The sequence below is a fragment of the Euprymna scolopes genome, chromosome 11 (genome assembly GCF_053919585.1).
Source record: "Euprymna scolopes isolate OS-2025 chromosome 11, ASM5391958v1, whole genome shotgun sequence".
NCBI lineage: Eukaryota > Metazoa > Mollusca > Cephalopoda > Sepiida > Sepiolidae > Euprymna > Euprymna scolopes.
Window position 1 is genome coordinate 108,514,774 of NC_136492.1, and position 22,566 is coordinate 108,537,339.

Consider the following 22,566-nt stretch of genomic DNA (forward strand, 5'->3'; position numbering starts at 1 on the left):
TGTCTGTATTTGATAGTTGTGATAAATTGTTCCAAAATGATAAATTGTTCCATCTCCGTATATTTTGTTTCTTATCGGTGAAGGAAATTGTGATTTCAGTGACTTAAAGAAGAGCTAATGGTATTTGCTTCCCTACGATAGCAAAATGTGATACAAGGCCGTTTTAATATGGAGGAACATCAGCTCCCCAAAAAGAGGCTCTCTGGAAGTAGGCAAAAATAAAAATCGCTTTAATATAGAAGGGTTTTCCCGACATTGCCTAAGGACAAATTAACTCGAATGTAGCATAAGAGAAACGCTTTATTTAAAACAAAACTGGTAACCAGATAGTTGCTTATGTTGTGTAATAGTTTCTATGGCAACCATTGTCTTGCAAGATAGTATGAATTATGATTACATAAATGCCTTAAAACAAAACTTTCTGAAATCGATTTAATGCTAAAACTCGTTTGACCATTGCTCATTACTAGGGCTACTTGTTTTGACCCTCAAGTATATATCCAACACAACCACAATCAACCAAGTATCACATCACTCTACATAAAAACATAAGATTTCAATGGATATATACCTGCTGAGAATGAAAAGGAAAAGAATATGCCCTACTCATTAAATTGACCACAAAAAGTACTAAAAATAAATTGGTATTTTTATTCTTAGACTGTAAACGCAAAATTTTACAAATTAAAGGTAAATTGTCATTATCACGAATTAAAGGTAAAGGAAAATTCTTTTGAATATGGTGCAAGAACGAGGCAGCAAGGGTTATGGCCATCTTTTTTTTTCTATCCTGAGGATTTTTTTTTCATCAGATACTCCTAGTACAGACCTACTTGCGATTGTCTTGCAAATTTCAGCTGTGGCCATGCAAAATATTTCAAAATATTGAAATAAACACCGACCTCAACAAGGTGTTGGAAACTAACAAACTTCTCACTTTTTTGAAAGAAAAATGTATTTTGGCCAATAAATTGATGCATTCCCAAAATTAAATGTATTTCTGAAAGGATCTTTTGCGGGATTTGTAGTTTCTCTCCTCTCCACTGCTCTTTGTTAGGATCTGAATATTGAGTTCAGTTTTAAGTATCCTTCGAGAAATGCCTGAACAGCAGATTGACCCTTGTAATTGTTTCATCCTTGGTGTTACTAGCAGTGCAGTTGTTTTTTCTCAATTATGTTCAACACCTAATAGTCCACGAGTTATCATGCAATATTAGAAATGAAGTTGTGGAAATTCTCATATCCACTTATTTCTTGTATGTGTGACAGTTGAGTTTTGTAGTCACCCTCTCCACTCATATCTAGACAAAAATGTGAAGTTGTATGGCATGGCCTTTGTTGGAAATACCCCTAAATTTGAGAAATTTATCTGATGCATAGACTGTAGGCTAGCCACCTGTTTTTTTAAGCATTGTGCAACTGAGAACTAAAGCATCCATAGCTCAACTGGTGTTTAGCTTTAAAGAATTTTGTTTTTGCAAGTTCTTTTCAGCCCTTCCAACTTTTGTATGACAACAAAATGTCTTGTTCAGTATTTTCTTCGTAGTTGCCACTTAGATGCTATTTCTCTCACTAAGGTCTGCATTCTCTTGCTGACCCCCCCTTTTTTTGCTAGCCTTAGTAAGAGCATCTATAACCTTTTTGATAATTGCTTTTACATCTGTCACAATTTTTTAGCTCCAAGTCAAGGAGCACTGAGCTGTAACTTTCTGAACTCAAATATTGTTCATGGTCATCAGCTCTCAAACTCATCAATACTACATAAAAACGATTATCAGTTACATTTTATTGCTATTAAATATTTTCAATGATTCTGAAACGAATATCAAAAATTGATCAAACTTGTCTTGAACAGTCTGCACTTTGGATTTGTTCATTTGACCAAAACTGTTGATGCTATTAATAGGGTTCTTTCTCTATCTTGATCAGTGACATGACTGGCTAAGTGCTCTAATGGCAACCAATCTCCTTTAAAATTCCCAAGTTTTTTTCCTTGCATTTACCATTTGCATTTATTTATCTTGAAATGGCCAAACTAAAGGAGAATACATCTTACAGTAACAATCTTTAATAAGTTTTTCAGATTAATTGCAAAAAAAAAATCCATGTTTATTTTATCTAGGAAGATCTTTGCCATTAATTTTGAAAAGGAGAAAATGCTATTCCAAACTGTACCTAGTTCAAAGGTTCTAAGTATTAACTATATGAAACTGAGACTTGTTGATAACCTCAAGTCTCTTGGAATTGTGATCTGACAAGGGAATTGCAGCTACAATGAGAAAACCAGGCGCTTGAATAACTACAACAGTGCACTAAAAGCATTACTTTATTACTCCGACTACTATGTAATGTTTCCAATGAATGTCACCAGAAGCAGCTGGAAAAGTGCCTGCATTTCATACTTGACCTAGTGGCAGTCACAAAAAAAAAAAAATCATGGCCAGACTTCTGAGAACACATGTGTCAGTTGAAAGGTTATCAGAACCGAGGATGATCACACCCCTAATGTTGCAACAGTTTTATGAACTCTAGGCCACTAAACACGGGTACACTTACTTTGAATATTTTAAGGTGATGTCACATTAAACTTGCTCAGGTCGGCTGTATTGTACAGGACATGTGGCAATGAAATGTCACCTTCTCTAGATAAAAATGGGAGGTTGTTAGCATGTGCATAAGTTGTGAAGTCCTCATTGGACAATACCCCTATTATGCAATGACACTAGATTCTCTTGCTGCCTGCAAGTCCAGAATCACTGTACCATTTCCAAAAGCATAGGTTTGCCACAGGTATCTCTTGAGTTGTATGGCATCAGATTGGCCTAGAGACTCTTTAAAACTATTTCTAGTCCTCATGTGCTGCAAAGTAGTTTCTTTTTTGTTCTTTTAAAAGTGACATTTCCTTGTCATGAGTTTAAGGTATTATCAATTTACAAACTTTATCTTTTGACTGTCAAATTGCTGTAGAATATTTATTAGTTTGTGTAAATGGCATGGAATTTGTAAATTATGAGAAAAGTAATTTTTTTTCTTTTCCAGCGCCATACCAGAGAGAAGGATTAAGTTTTCTGATGTCCGGTTACTGCCTAAAGAGACTCCACCAAAGTTGGAATATAAAGTTGATGATAAAGTGGAGGTAAACTTTCTAAATTGTTAAATGCAATCCTTTTTTTTTTTTCCTTTTCATGAAGCAAATAAGGATTTCTAATAGAAATTTTTATAAGTTTTCATATTCAGATTTTTATTATTCATGGAATGGTTTCAGTTCAAATCCTTTTATATAAGGGGGAAAAAAAAAAAAAACTTTTTGCTCTGCTCATTTTTCTCGAACTTTTTTTTTTTTTTCTGCAAATTTAGCATTTTGTGGTGTAACATTCTTAGTTTTTAATCCACTAACAGCTGCGTTAGCTTGAAAATATTCAACATTAATTTGCTAAATAACTTGAAAGGTATGTTAAAAGTTGAAATTTTGAATAAAATTGTTTTTTAAATTTTGTAAAATTTAAACATTTTATAAGATTTTATCTTTACATACTCACTCATAATTTTTTTTTTTTTTTTTTTTTTTAATTCTAAATTTAAGATTTCTGTCCAACATTTTTGCAAGTTTGAGTGCTTAGATTAACTACCTTGCAAGTTATTCTCATCTATCTTCCAAAATATTTAGATGATATGGATTAATATTCATGTTTTTAATGTAGAAATTGAAAAAAAAAAACACTTTAAAATTATAGCTGTTAACTGGAATTATTTAGGCAAAAATATTTTTCTTAGTGTTACAAAAAAGAAAATTACTTGATTGGAAACTAGTTTATCTCTGATATAGATATTAAGTTTTCAATCAAGTTAAACATAATTTTCTGCATTTCATCCTCGTTAAGATTCGTCAGGCTATTGCATATTGTTGATATTGTTCATGTAGTTTTAGGCTTTGAGCTTGGTCCAGGTCTTTCAAGAGTGTAGCATCCTCTTAATATTCTTCCAAACTACTTGGTGCACAAAACTTGGGAAATTATATTTTCTAGGGTTCACTGGGAGATGAGCAATCTTGTAAGCTAAGCCAGTTTGCTTTCTCAAAATTGGCTCTCCTTCTGAATGGAATTGTGGCTGGGGTGATTGCAGCATTGACTGTGATGCCAGTGAGGTGGCTTTGGGCAGTTGCTCCAGCGTCAGCTTCGTGATATTCTGCTTGACAAACACAGTACCAGGATTGCATTCTGCTTTCCATCGTTTGTTAAAGGACGATGGTGTCTTTGCATCCTGATTTAGATTAATTATTTAGGCCGATTGGTTCCAACCTGTGCTTTCACTGCATCTCCACGCGCTTACTTTTTAACATTGTGTTCTATGGTTGTTAAAATCTTCAATTGCAATCTTTTGGTTTCTCAGATAATGACATTTCTGGCATTACAAATGGTGTGAACAGTTTGTAGACTGGGGTGATTGTAATTCTTCTGAACTTGGCGGTTTGTATTTCAATGCTATTTTCATCAATCTTTTGATTTGATGAGTGTCTTATTTTTTCATAGCATGATGCTTCCATGTTTCTCATGTAATTTTTAAGTGATCCTTCTGTTTATATGAAGGCATAAGTGTTTAGATCCACAGTGGATTTCTTCTAGATGGAATATCAGTTTTCTCTGCAAACATTGCAAAAAGTCCTTGGTTGTGGATAGTCCTTCCATATTTAAAGATGTGTTCAATACTGGTCTTGGATGGTCATTGGCATCTCTTAATGCTTTGGACTGATAGACTAATGGCATTTGAGTTGGTAAACATCACTTGGCTTTTTGCTCAGCTTAATTGTTTACTGAAATTTGCAGATAATTGTACGTATTACTTGACGGGATCGTAACACGAAAATTGTCAGCTAATCGTTTATTATTTTGTGGCATTTACAGATTTGCATTTTAATCGATTTAACTTGTATTTTTGGTCAAATTGGATCTTGGTATAGTAAAAAAAAAAATCGAATCTTTCTAAAAATATAACATGTATGTACTTTTATCAATTGCATTTTTTGCAGCCAGTTTTTTTTTTTTGCTCCAAACAGCTGTAAATGTGAAATGATTTTTTTTTTTTTTTTTTTTTTGCATGGGAAAAGTGACCAGTCTTGAATTTTCTTGAAATTCTTTTTATAAGTAAACAAACTATTTAAACTACAATTATTAAGTTGATTTTTATATATCTAACCCATTCCAAGTGATGTACAATCTGACATGATTGAAGTTTCCTTCAAATGTTGTAGAACAAGCAAAAGAAGTCCCAGCTCTTGTAATTAGAAATAATCATGAAAGTATTTTGATATTATTAGACAAAATTGTTAAAATTTAACTGTTGGAAACCTTGAAAAAGTTTTAATCTAGGGAAGGGTGATCTTTAATTATTAAATTTAGCATGCAAGAGACCAATTTGCAGTAGTGACAAGTTTCTTGTGTGTGTGTGCACGAGAAAAATACTCGTGATTGGTATAAGCAACAATAACAGCATGAGTTTTGAATTGTGATATTTGTTTTTCTTTCTTTTGGGGGTAATGTACAGTGTCCCACTCCTTTTATATGATAAAATTTATAAAAATACAATCTCCCTATATTACTCAGCTTGTTTCTAAGATTATGTCCTATATAAGTTCCATAACTGTTTAGGACTTTACCAAGCAAAAGATTATTGTAACGTTTAAAACTGATAGGATCTTTTCATTGAATGCCTAATTTGCTGAAACCAGTTATGTCTCTTGGTTGTGGACCAATTTTTTATATTATATGGGTTAACAAACTTATTTAAGACTGACAATTTTTAAAAATCTCAAATCTTTCATTTTTATCAAATTTTAGTTAAGTTTATATTTAAAACAAAATTTGCTTATAAAAACGTTTCATTTGACAACTGCTCCTACTATTTCTCCAGGTATGTCATTGGAGCAAACTGTAACAAGACAACCACTGATTCTAAATACCCCTAAAAGATATTTGACAAAATTAAACTCAGTTTTTTTTAAGCTTGGGGAAAAAATAGAAGCAATTGATTTTAATTTATATGGACTGGCATTTTTTTTTTCTTTTTACAAAGTTTATAAAAAAAAATTGTTTTTAACAAAACCATATAAATTAGCATCAACCCCCCCCCCCCCAAAAAAAAAAAAACCCAACACTTCTCATTGTGGAAATGGTGAATTATTTCTTTCCAAATTCGTTTTTGAAGACTGGTTGTCTGACTTGATATTTGCTTTGACTTTTGCCCTAAATAATTGAAATTGAGCTGGCAAATTTCTTCCTTGTGTAATAAAAGAGGATGTGTGTGTGTGGAGAGATATAGATATCTATCTATATAGATATCTATATCTAGAAAACTGATTTGGGTGCCATCAGTTAGAATTGAAACTAGAACATTTAGTGCTCCAGCTACATTCCCTACTGTTTAAGCTATTCACAGATGAGATTTAAAATTACACCACTTAAAGCTATGAATGAATTTGCACAAGAGTTAAGAAATGTCAGCAAGTTGAAATAATCATTTTGCATTTCGACTTGTCCATATATTTCTGTACATGTTATTCATCTATCCAAAGATTTTACTTGTAAAAACCATTCTTTGTGTATTGATTACTATTTTTTAGTTACAATGTTATGTGACCAGTAGTTTGAGTTTATTGGTTAAATATTTTTGCATACTTACATCTGTTTTATTTATATACTTCTAGGCAAATTAAATCAAAAAATAGTGATGTGCTCCAACTGTTTGTGTGCAATTTACTCATAGTAAATCATGCATTTTTTGTAACTTTCGTTAAAGCTTTTGCTAGAATGTAAACAGGTAGGAATGCTTAATATTTAAAGTATTCAGTTTTCTAATAGGACCAGCATGTGGGAGCAAAGGAAAGATATTGGACTCTGATCTCTCTGGTTATGATTTCTGTTCTTGGATAGTTAGTCTAAGCCACACAGAGTTGTAATAATTAAAAAAAAATTTTTGCTTCAGCGCAAACAAGACGCCACTAAGGGGACTAGTGTAAATTCGGGACATCTTAAGTGGTATATGTACTATGAGATGTTTATTCACATTACATTTAAACTTCTGTACACAAACGAAATTCCAGTGGCTAGCAGTCTAGCATCTGGGGGACTTCTACAGTGAACAGATGAGATTTTGCTGACTGACAGGTTGGTAGAGTATTTATGTAGGAGCTCCAGTGCATCACATTTGTTGGAGCACATGTTATTAAAGTAAAGACACACAGGGATGTAACATTGCAGCGATGGGATAGACTTGAGTTGGTTAGATAGTGTGGGTCCTATGAGCTTTTTTCACACTGTCATACTTGTTAATGCACCAACCCAGATTTGACAATACTCCATACATGGGTGAATGGTGACTTTGTAGAGATATAGGATATTGGCAGCTATGAGAAACTCTATGTAGAGACCACCTTGCAGCAACTTGAGCAATGTTTATGTACTTGTTACAATTGCTGTTATCTGTGAATGTTTGGCAGAATAGTTGGAGTTCAGAATGCTATTAACCATAGCAGTTGATGGTTGAAAGAATTGTTTATAATTTAAGGAAGAGCTTTGTCTTAATAGCATTCAATGTTGCCATTCATTTATGTACCTTTTTTACTACAGACAAGAAGTTATTGTCTTGGATATGTATATGTTCATGTTGAGAAAAAAGTGGTGTTGCCAGCAAATATATCCATTTATAACAAGGAAGTCTTCATAAAGATGGAGAATAATATCTAAGGATTGACCCCTGTGATGCACCTTCATGTTTAGATCTACAATTAACTATAAACTGGGGTCTTTCTTTTAGCTAAAAAGAATTTGATTATATTAACTACTCATCCAGTTATATTGTACACATTTTATACTGTACACATTTTCATAAGATCTTGATACCAGACTCTGTCAATTGCTTTGAATATATCAAATGCTATCACCCTAGATTCACCAGCTTTATCCAGTATATGGTAAATGCCTTCTGAGATGACTGTTACAATATCTGCAGTAGGATGGGCTTACATGTTTGTCAGAAAAAAGTTTAGCATTAACAAAGTGGTGCAATATCACTAGTGATTATGTGAGTCGATTCTTTGACAATAATTAAACATTGGTACCACAGAGGCAATTTTCCCAACTACTAGGGAAGTAAGATTTGGCAAAGGCACTTGTTATAGAGTTTAGAGAACAGGGGATAGCCCAGTAAAATATCTCTTTATGGTAATAGCTGAAATAAGATCAGATCCACATGCTTTCAATGTGTCATGGTTTCTTTTATCATATGCCTCCCTGAGGAAAAGGTGATGACCAGATTGTAGTGTGTGGCTTCAATCTGCAGTGGAAAGTTTGGGAGGAAGTGATAAAAGTTCAAGGCGAATCGCTGGCCAAGCAATTTACCCACATAAGATGATGTACGGGTGACATAATGTTGGTTGGGTGGCAGGATAATTGTTGATTGCCCATTATTCTCCAAACTATTATAGATTTTCCAAATGGCTTTCTTTGGACAGCTCTTTCACACACGCACGAAGCATAGAAACAATGTTTTTTATAATTTAAAATTTTAATATTTTAAGCACTCTTCCATTTTATCGAAAAAGAAAACTGGAATTTTCAACTTCGTCACATTCATTCTTTGTTTTAACATGCAAGTTCATGCAAAATATCATTACCAAAATGAACATGTTTGCATTCATCTTGTCATGAATTTTAAAAGCAACTGATTCTAATATTTTAAATAACACTAAACATTTGAATTGGAGTGATTGATAAAACGAAAGAATAAGAGTAAAAAATATGCTATACGAGTAATAGTAGTAAAGTGTATAATAAAATCATGTAATAAAAAATGATATAGATATGGATGAAATAGATAATGATGCAGCTTCCATCTAAATGGGTTAATATTTGTGATTAGCATGTAGTGTCAATTAGCAGTTAATGTAAAATGTAGTCAATCTGTAAGGTTGGATTATGATTGAAATATTAAAGGGATTTCTCTTTCAACATCTTTTAAACCTGAAAAAAATTTTTTTTTTTTTTTTTTTTTGCATGGAGACATGCTCAAAGCTTCTAGGTTACATACATCACATCACTAATCTTGTGCAATAATTTATCATTAACCAATACTTCAGTAAATACATAATAAAGCTATAAACAAAACTACTGGAATTGATGGACTGCATCTTAAGTGCAACAGGCAAAAACAACAACTGCATCACCATATACGCATATTTTTGTTAGCCCCCCCCCCCCATTGTTTGTATTTTTCTTCACAATACATACTGATCTTGTCTAGCCCTCGTGGAAAAACAAGTTATATATCTATATGTTAGATAAACTAAATAAATTATTATTTCAACTAGTCGAGAATTGTAAGTAAATGTTAATCCTTCAAGATGATAGCTATATCTTTAATATTTTTCTATTTATGATTTTATCTTTTCTTTTATTTATATAACACTAGCCTGGGTGCCCGTAGGTTTGTTGAGCCAAAAAAAAAAAAAAAAAAAAGTGGTAGTAGGTAGGTAGGTTCGAACCTGTACCACGAAGGAGGAAAAGAACATGAAAAAAAAAACATGACTTTGTCGTTGCGTCCATTGCATAACTGGAAGTGGTGAAGGTTAAAATTAAGGCTAGTCAATTGAAAAGAGGGGATGAAAATATTGTCGAAAAAAGTGCCCCCCTCCTCTTTGTAGAAAAGTGACCAGTTGGGGGTGAAGGAATTCATGTTTTTTAGCCAATTTTTCTATATATGTCGTTGGTTGAGCTTCAAAAGGATACCGATCTTGTGAAAATCCATCACCTGTGTCAAAAGTTTTAGGCAGACATACAAACATACATTTAAACAAACGGTGGGATTTATAAAATAGACTAGCAGGAGTGCCCAGGTGTTTGTGTGTGTGTGGGGGAAAAAATTTTGGTAGGCAGGTAAGCTTGAACCCGAAGCCTTGAGACGAAGGCAGAAAAGAAAACGTGACATGTTACCGCTATGCTAAGAAGGCAGAGAAGTGAAAATGGTTGAAATTAAGCAATTAAAAATACAGGTGCTTAAATGAACGTCACGCTATAGGTGAATGAAATTACGCAGTTAATTCTGGCTTCAAGCCAGTTAAGCTTGAAGGTTTCTGTGTGTTTGTTTCCTCGATGTTGGGGAAAACCAGCTCCCCATAAAAAGGGGAGTGTCCAAATGAATAGCAATTGTCTGATATGAGGGGTTTTCCCTGTATTGACCAATGCTTATTGCTTTCTGGACGTCTTGGCATGAAGGGCTAAGAAGCTTGCTTGGCTTTTGATTTAGTTTCACTTTTTAAGGAAAACACGAACAGACTGGACCATGGGCTAGCATGAATTTTATAAAATAAAAGCGCTCAAATAAGATAGACGACCTCCTTTTGTAAATTGGAGATATTATAATCTAGGGAGTATATAAAAAATTGTAAGAATTAGTGACTCTTATATAATAGATTCTGCCTATTCCTTCCCTAGTATGTACGCTATACTTTGAAAAAGGGGAAACTGCTTCAACAACGCAAAATTTGACTTGACAAAGCCGAATTCAGCAACCTTTCCAAACACCATATGATCATTTTTATGGTGTGCAGCTGTTCTTCACTGGAGAAAGTCAGTGAAATATTACATTTGAAAGAAACAGGGCACAAAAACAATATTTCTGAAGAAGTGCTGGACTAAAGGAGTAAATGAAAGTTTCTTACAGTGTGATGTTATTTGTATTGAACTATGTGGCACAATATTACTTTCTGAGTATTAGTACTTTTTAATTTATCTCGTTTGGGTCGGTTCTATATATTGAAAATACAATGGACACTATTTTCATAAAAATGTTAAATTTGTATTTGCTGCGTATTGTTGGTTTTTCTGCCAAAATAATTTTTTGCACTATCCAGAAAAATATCAGCTTCATAAAAACACTAGCATAAGGGCTGGCGTTGCCCAGGTGTTTGGAGGTGTGTTGAGCAGGAAAAAAAAGTGTTAGTAGGAAGACAGGCTAGAACCCGTACCGCGAAGGAGGAAAAGAATGGGGGAAAAAAAGTGACGTCTTTGCTGTTATGAACACCACCAAACCGGAAGTGACGTAGGTTTAAATTAAGGCTAGACAATCGAAAAGAGGGGATGACTTTCGAAAATATCGGTGGAAAAAGCGACTCCCCTCCCCCTCCCTGTAGAAATGTGCCAAGTTGAGGGTGAAGAAATTAATGTTTTTAGCCAATTTGTCGTCTAAAGGGTTGAGCTTCAAAACGATACTAATCTTGTGAAAATCCGTCACCTCTATCGAAAGTTTTAGGCATACATGCAAACATACATACGTACATTTATATATTGGTAACTCAAATTTTCGACCCAAACCAATTAAAAAGCTTTCCCTATCTCCTGAATACCCTTTATGTAAAATTTCAAATGTTTAGACCAGAAATTGTAATTTGGTAGAGACCGCAGAGGTCAAATTTCTTTAACTTTGACCCCTATTATGACCCCTTAACATTTATTGTTTTGAGCTCAAATCAAGTTAAGTTAGATCCATGTTCAAGGAACCTATATCTAAAATTTCAATTGTTTATCCCCAAAATTGTCGGAGTTTGGTAGAGTTCTCAAAGGTCAAATTGTTGAACGCTGACCCCTTAACAGCCAAATTTCTGCCCGAAAACGGATTACAAAGATTTTCCCAAATCTCCATACCCTGTATATAAAATTTCGAGTCTGTAGACTGAAAATTGGCAGTTATTGTGTAGGGAAATGTACAGGCAGACACGTTCACTTTTATAGATATATAGATTTGTTGATTACATATATTTCTCATTCCATGGAATTTCTACAGGTCTTGCTAGTTTGTTTCCCTCTTCATCTAATGCTTAGATTTTCCTTACAATACTTATTTATTCCTCTTTCTCTCTGGTGAAGAGTTGGATATTGCATTATAAGCATCAGTTAGATTTATTTAACTGAATGAATCCCTAACATATTAATGCTTCACTTACAATCTTGCATAAAATTACATCATAATCACAGTAAATAATAATTTTAGATGGAAGCTATCTTGTTTGTGTATAATAATTTATGGTACCTCAAGTCTTTGATATATCTTTTCTATATCTTATATGATTTTATTATATATCACATTTTCTATTACTACTTAAACTAATATATCATTTCATATTCATTTACATTTTTTTTTTACTCTTTTCTTTATTTTCATTTTATTTATCAGTTCTTCCTGTTTTTTTTTTTGTAATCATTTTGACAGTTTCCATGTTGAGAAATTTTGTGGGACATATCAATTTAGCCTCATAATCTTGCATAGTAAAAAGGAATGAGCGTTAGACAAAGTAAAAAAAATTTTTTTTTTTTTTCTAACTTTAACATTTTTTTTTTTTGTAATCAAAAGTGAATTTCTCAAGATTTTTAAAAAATTACAAAACAGTTTTTATGTTTCATACACACTACTAATCATCCGAAAAAAATCTTTATAAGCATACATAACAAATTTATGTATTTAGTACAAGTCAGAAGACTAGTTTTGTAATTTTTTTAATTAGTCTACTTGGTGAGCAAATTTCCTTGTTTCCAATAGTAATTTGTGGAGAATGATGAACTCAGAAAGTTTATCTGCTATCTTGAGTGCTTTTGATCTTCATGATCATTTTCAGGAGTTGATTTTCCTTTTCAGTTTTTTTTTTTTTTTTTTTTTTTTTCTTGGGTAATTTTGGTGGGAGAAAAAGCAAGTATAATTGACCTGGAAACTTGCTTAGTGAGTTGAGATAGTAATTTAAGAGTGCGTATATTGAAAGTGGTATGGTTAATTGCCAAAGCATATTTCAGATATTTTAAATCTACACTAATACAAGGTGCCTTCAATAAGTTTCCAAACTTTTTTTGCATGGGCACTTTTATTGATAGTATACACATAAATCTGTAGTTTCCTTTGAAGTAATCTTCTCCAGCTGCAATGCACTTGTTGTACTATTGTAACACTAAAGAGAGGCCGCATCAAACCTGTAGGGTTGATGTGACGTTTCTTTTGGTTAAAAGTAATTTTTTTGTTCCCGGACGATGATCGGGTGTTGAAGGAATAAAAATTATTAATTTTTTTTTGTCAATAAATTCTGAGCTAAGTCTGTTGAGATGGCGGCGGCAAAAGTGCCTCTGTAGCGAGAGGTTAAATCACAAAATCTTCAAAAGCGAAAAAGAATGCATAAAATATTTTAGCCAAAATACACAGGCGTTTGATCTGAAATGGCCGAAATCATAGGTTTTGCAGGAGTCGGAGGGTTGGGGATTTCACACCCGCAATTGGCAAAACTATGAGCCAAGGTTGATCTGTAAGTTTGACAAGTTGAAAAAGTCGGGTTGTTTTTGATCTGAGCGAAACACACGCAGTGACTCGGCATTATGCTTTAGAACAAAGAATAGGGAAAAAATGAATTGTCCGAAATTTCAAAACAATAATATAACGTATCGAGAATTGTCATTTGGTGAATCAGGTCGAACGAAAATTGAAGTTATGAAATATTTTTGCTCGGATGGGAAAATGTGTTGTCCGATAAGTTCAAAGCGACAAATGCATTCTTGGTCTTTTGACGTAAACAAAATGTCTGATATAATGGAATGGCCGACAACCAGAACTTAATTCAAAGATAAACTAAAATTCCTTTGAATTATCAAAGCGAAAAATGAGATCAATAGATAATTTTAAAACAAATAAAATCGCGTGATTTACTTTAAGTCAAAGGAAAAATAATTTTCTTGGATATGTAAAAATTCCATTAGTAAGCCAGGGAGGAGTTAAATAATACAACGTGTAAGTTGGGCGTTAATTAAAGGAGGAGTCAATCCAATTTTGGAAATGGACCAATGAAAAAGGGCCCTATCGAAGTATAATCAACCAATGAAAAAGGGCCCTGTCAAAGTATAATCAACCAATGAGAAAAGGCCCCGTCGAATTATAATCAAGCAATTTGATTGGTCGATGACGCACATGGGTGTCGTCATCATTCCATAATTGTATTATAAAAGAAATGAAAAATCAGAGATTAAGTAAGAGAGAGAACGTCAACGAGCACCCAGAATAACTAGACGATCCACGGAGAACAGGCCTTGAGGACCGAGCATCCGAGAAGAATCCCCAACGCCTTAATGAAGAACTCACTGGGTGACGCGACGTACTAACGGTTGGCAGACCTGGTTGCCCAGTCGACATATCATAACTGTACCGACCAGGGTGCAGATCATAACTGGGCCGCGATCAGAGGTTCAAGGTCGTGTAAGACCACGTTGAAAGGTCACACTATTCCAACAACTTCTGAAGGCATAAGTTCTCTTATGTGAGTGTCAATGACCCTCATCACAGCCTCTTTCATCTCAATTGTCTTGTAAGGACAGCCTCTTAGGTTTTGCTTGAGCCTAGGGAATAACCAAAAGTCACAGGGAACAAGGTTTGGACTATAGAAAGGGTGAGGAACTGTCTTGATGCCCATCTTAGTCAAATAGTCTGTGACAAGGATAGTTTTGGACTGGCACATTGTCCTGATGGAAATGCCACCAACTCTATTTAAAGATTGCTGGCCTCTTCTGACAGAATCTCTTCCTGAACTCCCTTAAAATCTCAACATAGTATTCCTTGTTGACTGTCTGTCCAGTGGGAACCCAGTGCATGTAGATCATGCCCGTGTTAAAAAAAGGGACAAGTTTCTGGGTGGATTGGCTATCTGGCCTTCTTGGATCTGGGAGGTCTGTCTCTGGCTCATAGCAGTAGATCCAGCTTTCATCACACATCACAGGTCACCAGCACATCAAAAACTGTGGGATCTGAATTAATCAGCTCTAGCATCTCCCTGCTGTCATAACACTTTTCTTTCTGTTTTTCTGATCTTCTCTGAGCACCTTTGAAACAGACTTCACACAAATCTTCTGTATCTCACAAATAATTGTGTATACAGTTCCCACACTGACATCAATCAAATTCTACATTTATTGTCTCTCTGAACACAATGATCCTTATCAATTTTTTTTATTTGGCCAATCAACTATGGTATTCTGACTTTATTCTTCCCACACCTCATCATCTCTCAGACTCCCTTCTTCCTTGACTCTTATGCCACTCAAAAACTGATGCTCAATTTACGCAAGATGATCCAAAAGCAGTCTGAAGTATTCCATATGTTTCTGTGGCATTTTTTCTAAGTTTAAAATAGAATTTTATTGCTTATAGTTCTTATGTGTCTTTATGTTCAGATTGCATTTTTGAAATTCACCAGCTTTGACAATCAGGCTTTAGTAAAGTGTATTCCAATTCCTGCTGTAGCTATTTATTTGAATCTGAAATCATAAAAATTGGTCAGTCATCTCATAGTATGTATAGTAGTAACATACTGAATTTTCAAGGGTCTAATGACAATTTTAAATGCGTGTACAAAAAAATCTACATACTTAAGGCACCGTGTGTGTATTTGCTTTTTATTTTGAACAGTGTATATAAATATATAATCTTTTTTTTTTTTTTTTTTTTTTTTTTTTTTTTTTCTTCCCGCCCCAACAAAAGTAAATCCACCCTTGCTCAACTTAGTCATTTTTTTTATGCCTCATTCACTGTGCACTCATGGGGGACCATGCATGCTTAACTTTTTTGTTTTGCAAATGCTTATCCTTATACAAATGATACTAAACAGATAGTATAAAGTAATGAAAAGTTATTTGTATAATTTTAAACTTCTCTTAGCAGCCACCTCACACGATAGCTGCTTAGCTGCTTCTGAGATAAATGTTCATGTATGCTCTCTCTCTGGTATTCTTAGTTTATGCGTAGTCCTGTGGATTAAAGTAGTAATTATTTAATATCACCAAGCATTACCATCAACAAAAATGTTCAGCGTCTGCTCGTTTCAGTGTGCTTGTGGGTGTTTACACATTAAAATACAGTTCACAACTAGAATAAATAACATGCAGGACCCTTCATTTACATGATGAATAATCTTTGTCTGTGGAACACTAGACAAAAGGCAAACATTTTATCTCCTTGTTTCTGGCTTCTTCAATGGTTGTCACGCTACACAGAATACATCTTCTGAAAACTCCATTAAATGATTTTGATTCTTGTAAATGTCTACAATTCAAACAACCAAGTTATAATTCACATAACTTTATTCCATGGTTGTAACTTCTCTCTGAGTTATATGCATTTCTCTAGAGTCTTAGATCTTCTATCAGTTGGCCCATTGGATGCTTCCATTGACCTCAAGATTCAACTCCAGTCAGTTTCAACTCTGACTATCTTGTGGATGTATGATAAATCATTTCTTTGTTAACTGATGTCACATAATGAGGGCAACCTTTTTGTTAAACTGTATTTTATTCTAAACTAAATTCCAACCCCTTTGTTCATTTTTCTAATCTAAATTTTAACTGTTGTATTTCATTAACTATTTTTCTCTAGCACATTCTTCTATTGAAAACGTCTATTTCAATACGTTTGTTTTGCTATCGAAATAACCCATTTGAATGCCCTTCCCCCGCGTCATCTCTTGTTTGTTCAGGGTTTCACCGGGAATCCAATATTCAACATATAGCCAGTTTGCCAAAGCATCGACTGTAGAACTCGCACACTAGTATCTTTAATCTTATCGGCTGGATTTTCAGTGTTTCCATGAAATCGTTAATCAACTGACAATCAGATTAATGTCTAGTGGTGGTTTTTTTTTTTTTTTAAATATATATCTGTTCTTTAATATGTAATTGAGCTTTTCGGTCATTTCTCCTTTAAAAAAAAAAAAACTTTCAAAAACTGCATGAATGAAATTTTGTTACATGATAAAGGGCTGCCCCCTTTCCATGTAAGTAAAAAAAATAGGGAATTAGTTAAATGTAAATATGAAATAGGATAGTCAAGGATTCGAACTTGCAAAGCTAGATTTGGAATTGAAAATTCCAATCATAAGTTAAAATAAATACAGAATATTATTGAAATAAAGAATGTAGAATTGCATTTGTTTAGCTTACATATCAGTTATTGGAAAGGAATGTAATGATGAAATTTGTTCTGTTATAAAAATGAAAATTAAAATAAGGAATTTAATCGTCAATTGAATTTGTAAACGTTATTTGAAAAAGAGGTTACTGAACTCGGGATCATATCAAGTTTGGCAATGTGACGCATATCATCCAACGTGCTTTATGAGCACATGTTTAATCATGTGATGACGTTATGAGTTCTCAATCTAGGTAGTTTTAGAGGCAGTCTGGGAGAAGGAGTCGGAGAGAAGCAGAGGTTCAGACCGATTCTCCGTTAGAATCAAGGCACCCTCTAGAAGTGAGAAGGTTTTAGAAATAACCATGTAACAACTTTGAATCCCTGAGATAAAATCGTGTCCGACCGGTCGAAGATGAAATAAAGGACGTCAACATGTTTTTGTATCTGCGTCTCCATGTTGTTATTCAACAGAAAAGGTATTGTCCATTTATATTATAAGAACTTTGTGAAAATCATCTCAAAAATAGGTAAGAAATATATGTATCAATATTTATAGAAACACTCCTGTTCATACAGAACTGTCTCTCTTTATATATACCTGTTTATGTCTCCAATATGTTATCTCTTACAACATGAACATCTTAAGACATATGAACATCTTAAGACATATGAACACTCCTAAGACTCTAATCTCTCACTAAGACTCTAAGATGAACAACAACAATACAGAATATACATCATCTTAATAATATCACCAGTATAAAACATACGCACATATTTGGTACTTCTAATAATAACACCCCTATGCAACAATTAATTTGAAAGCCATTTTGTGATATTCACATAGAACTTGAACATACCTTTTAATGAAAATCAAAATATATCCTAAATTAAAATTTTGAATTCATTAAGCTTTTTAAACAAGCTTTAGTTCAGCATTACATGGAGAGAAATGAGAATATACTGGCTTGTAAAAAGTCTTGAAGATATAGATTTGCAAAGGAAGATTTATCTGAACAGTATAGGGAGATGAGATGTATGGAGAACACGTCTTTGTATGCTATAGCTGCATTTAAAGAATGTGAGATTTCTTGGTAAGATTGCGTGTTGGCAATTTTTCTGTACAACCATAGATTTTATTTGAAACATGTAAATCATATTTACACTTTTCTTTATGTAGACAATACATTTTGGTGGAAAATGTACAAGACCATGTGTGTGTAGTGTGCACTTGATCTCTGCGATCATGTATGGACTGAAATTAACATTTTGTTTCATGTTAATTCAAGAATTGTAGAGATTATTTATCTGATTTTTTTGCAAAGTTTAGCTTACCTCTGTAAGGCTGTATCAGTACGCCAGCAATTCATTTCATTACCAGGTCTGTTTGCGTGTGTAACCAAACTCTGAGTGCATGACGCGTCTGTCACTGTTGCGTGCCATGGGGGGGGGAGAAATAAACGAAGGAGGAAGTTGATATCGTCACTTATGGGCTGAAACCTGCACCTGCTAGAAATAAGGGGCAATAACCGTGTATGTCTCAAACTGAAAATGCTGTGCATTGTGTGTGTGTGTTCGCTGTATGCGAAACTACAGACTAGGTTTTAAATTGTTTACAGATTTCTTATGTTCAATGTAGAATAGTTAAGTTGTCAGAGGAAGGATAAGGAAAATGTAGGGAGTTATAGGTATCCCCAAACAAGTGTCTTTCATCTATATTGATTAACTGAGAACTAATTTTTTGCCATAACTTTCTTAGTTATAGGAAAACTAAGCAATTTCTTTCAAACTCACCATTTTCAGCTGAGACTGCAACATGTTTTCATGCAAGAATACACAATTTGTCACAGTTTAATCAACGTAATTTTATCCTCTTCTACACTCTCAAATACATAATCCCACATAGCGAATGTTTCACGTTCCTCCCACAGAACCAGGTATCTGAGTCTTTTCATAGCCATACAAGCTACGTGCCACTGAAAAATTATTTGCTGACTTAAATGCAGTCACTTTTATACATACATTTGACTAATAGCTTGAATTAACAAATGCTCCCCCTTTTTATTTTTAGTTTGATGGAATAACTGGCAGTTAGAAAAAACCTTAACCTTAGAGACAGTAGTTATTCAGACTAGGAGTTTGTATTTTTGAATATGTTTAACCAAACAATTCTAAAATATCGTATAACTTTTCTTTTCATTTATATTTTTAATATAAAGCCATAACTTACATAAATCATTTAGCTTAATTATCAGAAACAAAGATACACAATGATAAACGCAAGATATTTACACCCGAATTGATTTTTTTCCCCTTATGTTTTCTACCATTCATAAGTACGGAGATCTTGAATAGGAAAAAAACTTTTTTTTCTTTTTTTTTTCTTTTTCTTTTCTTTTTTTTTTTTTAAGTAAGCTTCATTAGATCTAAAGTTAAAACAGGATTCTGTATTGCTTTTTGACCTCCATATATAAACAGATCCTATAGCAATTACTGATTTTACTATTAGTAGAAGTATCTTTACTATTTCTAATATTTTTATTAATACAACTAAGACTAGGTTTTGTTCATTTTAAACTTTCTTATGCAGAAAATGGCATCTTCTTAGAGTTCTGGTTATATTTAAAGTACTTTCATCTATTGTTTTTGTAAAAAAAAAAACCTACCACGGTACTTTCTCCACCACTACCACAAAAAAAAAAAAATACTCCATTAAATGAATCAAGTAAACTTGAAAATTGCATATATAAATAGGCACGGCTCTGAACATGCTAATGTTATGGACAGGTGGTTGGTCAAGACCACAAGTCCTTGTCAGGCAACTTAATAAAGTGAAGTTTGGTTCTTAAACCACAAATCTCATAGATTCTTTCAATGTAGCCATAACATACATCAAAGACATGTTTTACATCTCCCTATACTGTTTAGATAGGTTTAAGAACTGGACTTCTTCAGTGGAAAACAAACTTTAAGTTGCCTGATGAGGACTTGTGGTCTTGACAAACCACATTAGCATGTCCAGTGGCATGACCATGTAAATTTGTCTATATCAATAAAATATATCTTGCTCTTTTTTTATTGAGCACTCATAATAACCTTGTTAAATTCATTTGTTTTCTCTCTGTGTGTGTATATATATATATATATATATATATATATATATATATATATATAATTACTAAAATTAACAGGTACGTCTGCAGAATATTATTTAGTATTGCTACAGACAGGGTTTCTGTAATTTCACTTAACTTGATAAAAAAAAATACCTTAGCATGTTTCCATTTTTAAATTTATACTCAAGTTGTATTTTAGCATAACAATCTGTTAGTACAAAAAAATTACAACCTTAACGACTAATTCTGCAGCAGGCTTCATTGTTGTGGTTGTTGGTGGTTTTAGTATTTTCGTTACTATAGACATTAACCGATATTTAATAAAAAATATACCATAACTGTTTAATATGGTGACAGTTGATGCTGAACTTGAATTTTTTTTTTTGATAGTGGGACTTTAATTTTCAAAATAATATTTTAATTTCCTACATTCTTCCTTTTTTCTGTTTATACTGGAATTTGGGTAGTAGTAAGTTTCCGCAAGGTCCCTTTCCAATTCACTCATTCAATGGATCTCTGGTTAGTGCTTGTTCTCTCTTTCCATCCTCCTGGACCCTTCATGACTTTAATGTGATACCAGTTAAGGCAGAAACTAACTTTATTAATGTGGTTTGTGATGGTGAATTTAGTATTGGTCTCCCGATTTATCAGAGGGACCTATGTTTTCAGTGGCATCCGAACGATTGCCAGATGACCATCCATTAGTTTTTCCTGAAATTTTGCCACAAATTGTATTTCATTAAATAGATGTGCACAGTAAAAACAAAAACTTTTTGCAAAAAATAAGACCAAAAATGACATTTTGCTCCATAACTTTTGATCTATTAGATTTTTCTGAAACTTGGCCAAAATGTGGAGCCCATTGTTCTTAATATAAATCCAGTATGGGTGACCCTGGCAAAATACTGGTTCGCGTCCCCAGGGACTTTCAGTGCTAAAAATGCCCCTTTTTGGGGCTTTTTTTTTTTTTTTTTTTTTTTTTCCTCACATTTCTCAACAGAAACTTGATATGCTTGACTAGTGTTTTTTCACAGTGGTCAACTCTAGATTATAAACAATATACATGTGTTAAGGCCTGAAACTGCACTGTTATCTATTTACGCTGGGATTTGGCGTTCCCAGAGGCTCAAGAGGCCAAAAATGGCCCAAAATGACACTCTTTGCCCCATAGCGTTTAATCCATCCATTAGATTTTCCTGAAACCTGGCCAAAATGTGGAGGCCATTGTTTATATAAATTCAGTATGGGTGACCCGGGCAAAATTCTGGTTTGTATCCCTCTGGGACATTTAGGGCTAAAAAAAACATGCCTTTTTGGAGCTCTTTTTTCATATTATTCAAAACCTTTGTCTATATAGTGGTTTTTCATGGTGCTGAATTCAAATATACATCTTAGGGCATGAAACTGCACCATTTGTCCATTTTTCACTTGGATTCGGCGCCCCCAAATTACAAAAATGACACTTTTGCCCCATCCATTAGATTTTTCTGAAACTTGACGAAAATATGATGGCAACGTTAGCCCTTCACACTTCTCACATTCATCATTTCTTCACTTTTTTTTTTTTTTTTTTTTTTTTTTTTTGTGGCGCCATCTCTCATCCAGCATCAGAGGGGACCACACGCGCGGCTTGTTATTGCTAACATTTTGACTAATAGTACTATTTTGCTTTTCTACATTCTTCATATTTTTGGTTATTTTGATGTATTTTATTAGCCATTTTTTTTTTCTATTACTATTCTGATTATTTTTACTCATGACTGTATTACTATTATTAACGTCTTTTAGTATTTTTTATTCTTAGTTAATGTTATTACTATTACTTTTATTTCTATGGTTCTATTAGTATCATGAGTTTGTTAATCAGTATTTTTATATTTTTCTTAGTATTACTATTAACATTATTACTCTTTATTTTAGTACTATAAGTAGTAATAGTAGAATTACAATTTTATTAATATTGCTAACATTATTCATCATTAATTCTGGCTTGGGCGTTGAACTTTTGCTTACTATGAATTCCTGGGCAACACCGGGCTAGAGGTAGGCTAGTTATATATAAACTTTTAATGTAGGTCATCTTTGCAAAATAATAAAAAAAAAAATACTGTATTTTATTTGATAGCATAATTATCCATCAAATTATGACTAGGTATATTTTGTTTGAAATTAGAAAATTTACGGTCTTGTATGCTAATGGTCCAGAAACCACTTTTCAGTATATAGCTAAAACTGCAGGTTTTGAAAAAGTAAAAAAAAAAAAAAAAAAGCCTATAAATATAACTGAATGAAAATCATAATGAAAGCAAAAATTGTTTGAATAAGCAATCCTAAACATTAAGCAAAATTCCATTACCTCTAAAAGTCACAAGTGTTAAAAAAAAAACAAAAAAAAAACAAACTCTGAAACACAACTTTGTTCATATAAAATTTGTTTCAACAGTTATAAATAAAATGTTATTTTTTATAGCTC

The 22,566-nt window shown here is 33.2% G+C and overlaps 1 protein-coding gene across 11 annotated transcripts in view; it reads left to right on the forward strand.

Moving 5' to 3' along the window:
• LOC145288061 (RNA-binding protein FXR1-like) overlaps positions 1 to 22,566 on the forward strand; it is a 134,018-nt gene that overhangs the window by 3,939 nt on the left and 107,513 nt on the right. For all 11 annotated transcript variants that reach the window (XM_080136098.1, XM_080136097.1, XM_080136102.1 and 8 more), the window contains exon 3: positions 3,040 to 3,136. In XM_080136098.1, coding sequence (XP_079992224.1) covers positions 3,040 to 3,136 — 97 coding nt within the window. The remainder of the gene's footprint in view (positions 1 to 3,039; positions 3,137 to 22,566) is intronic.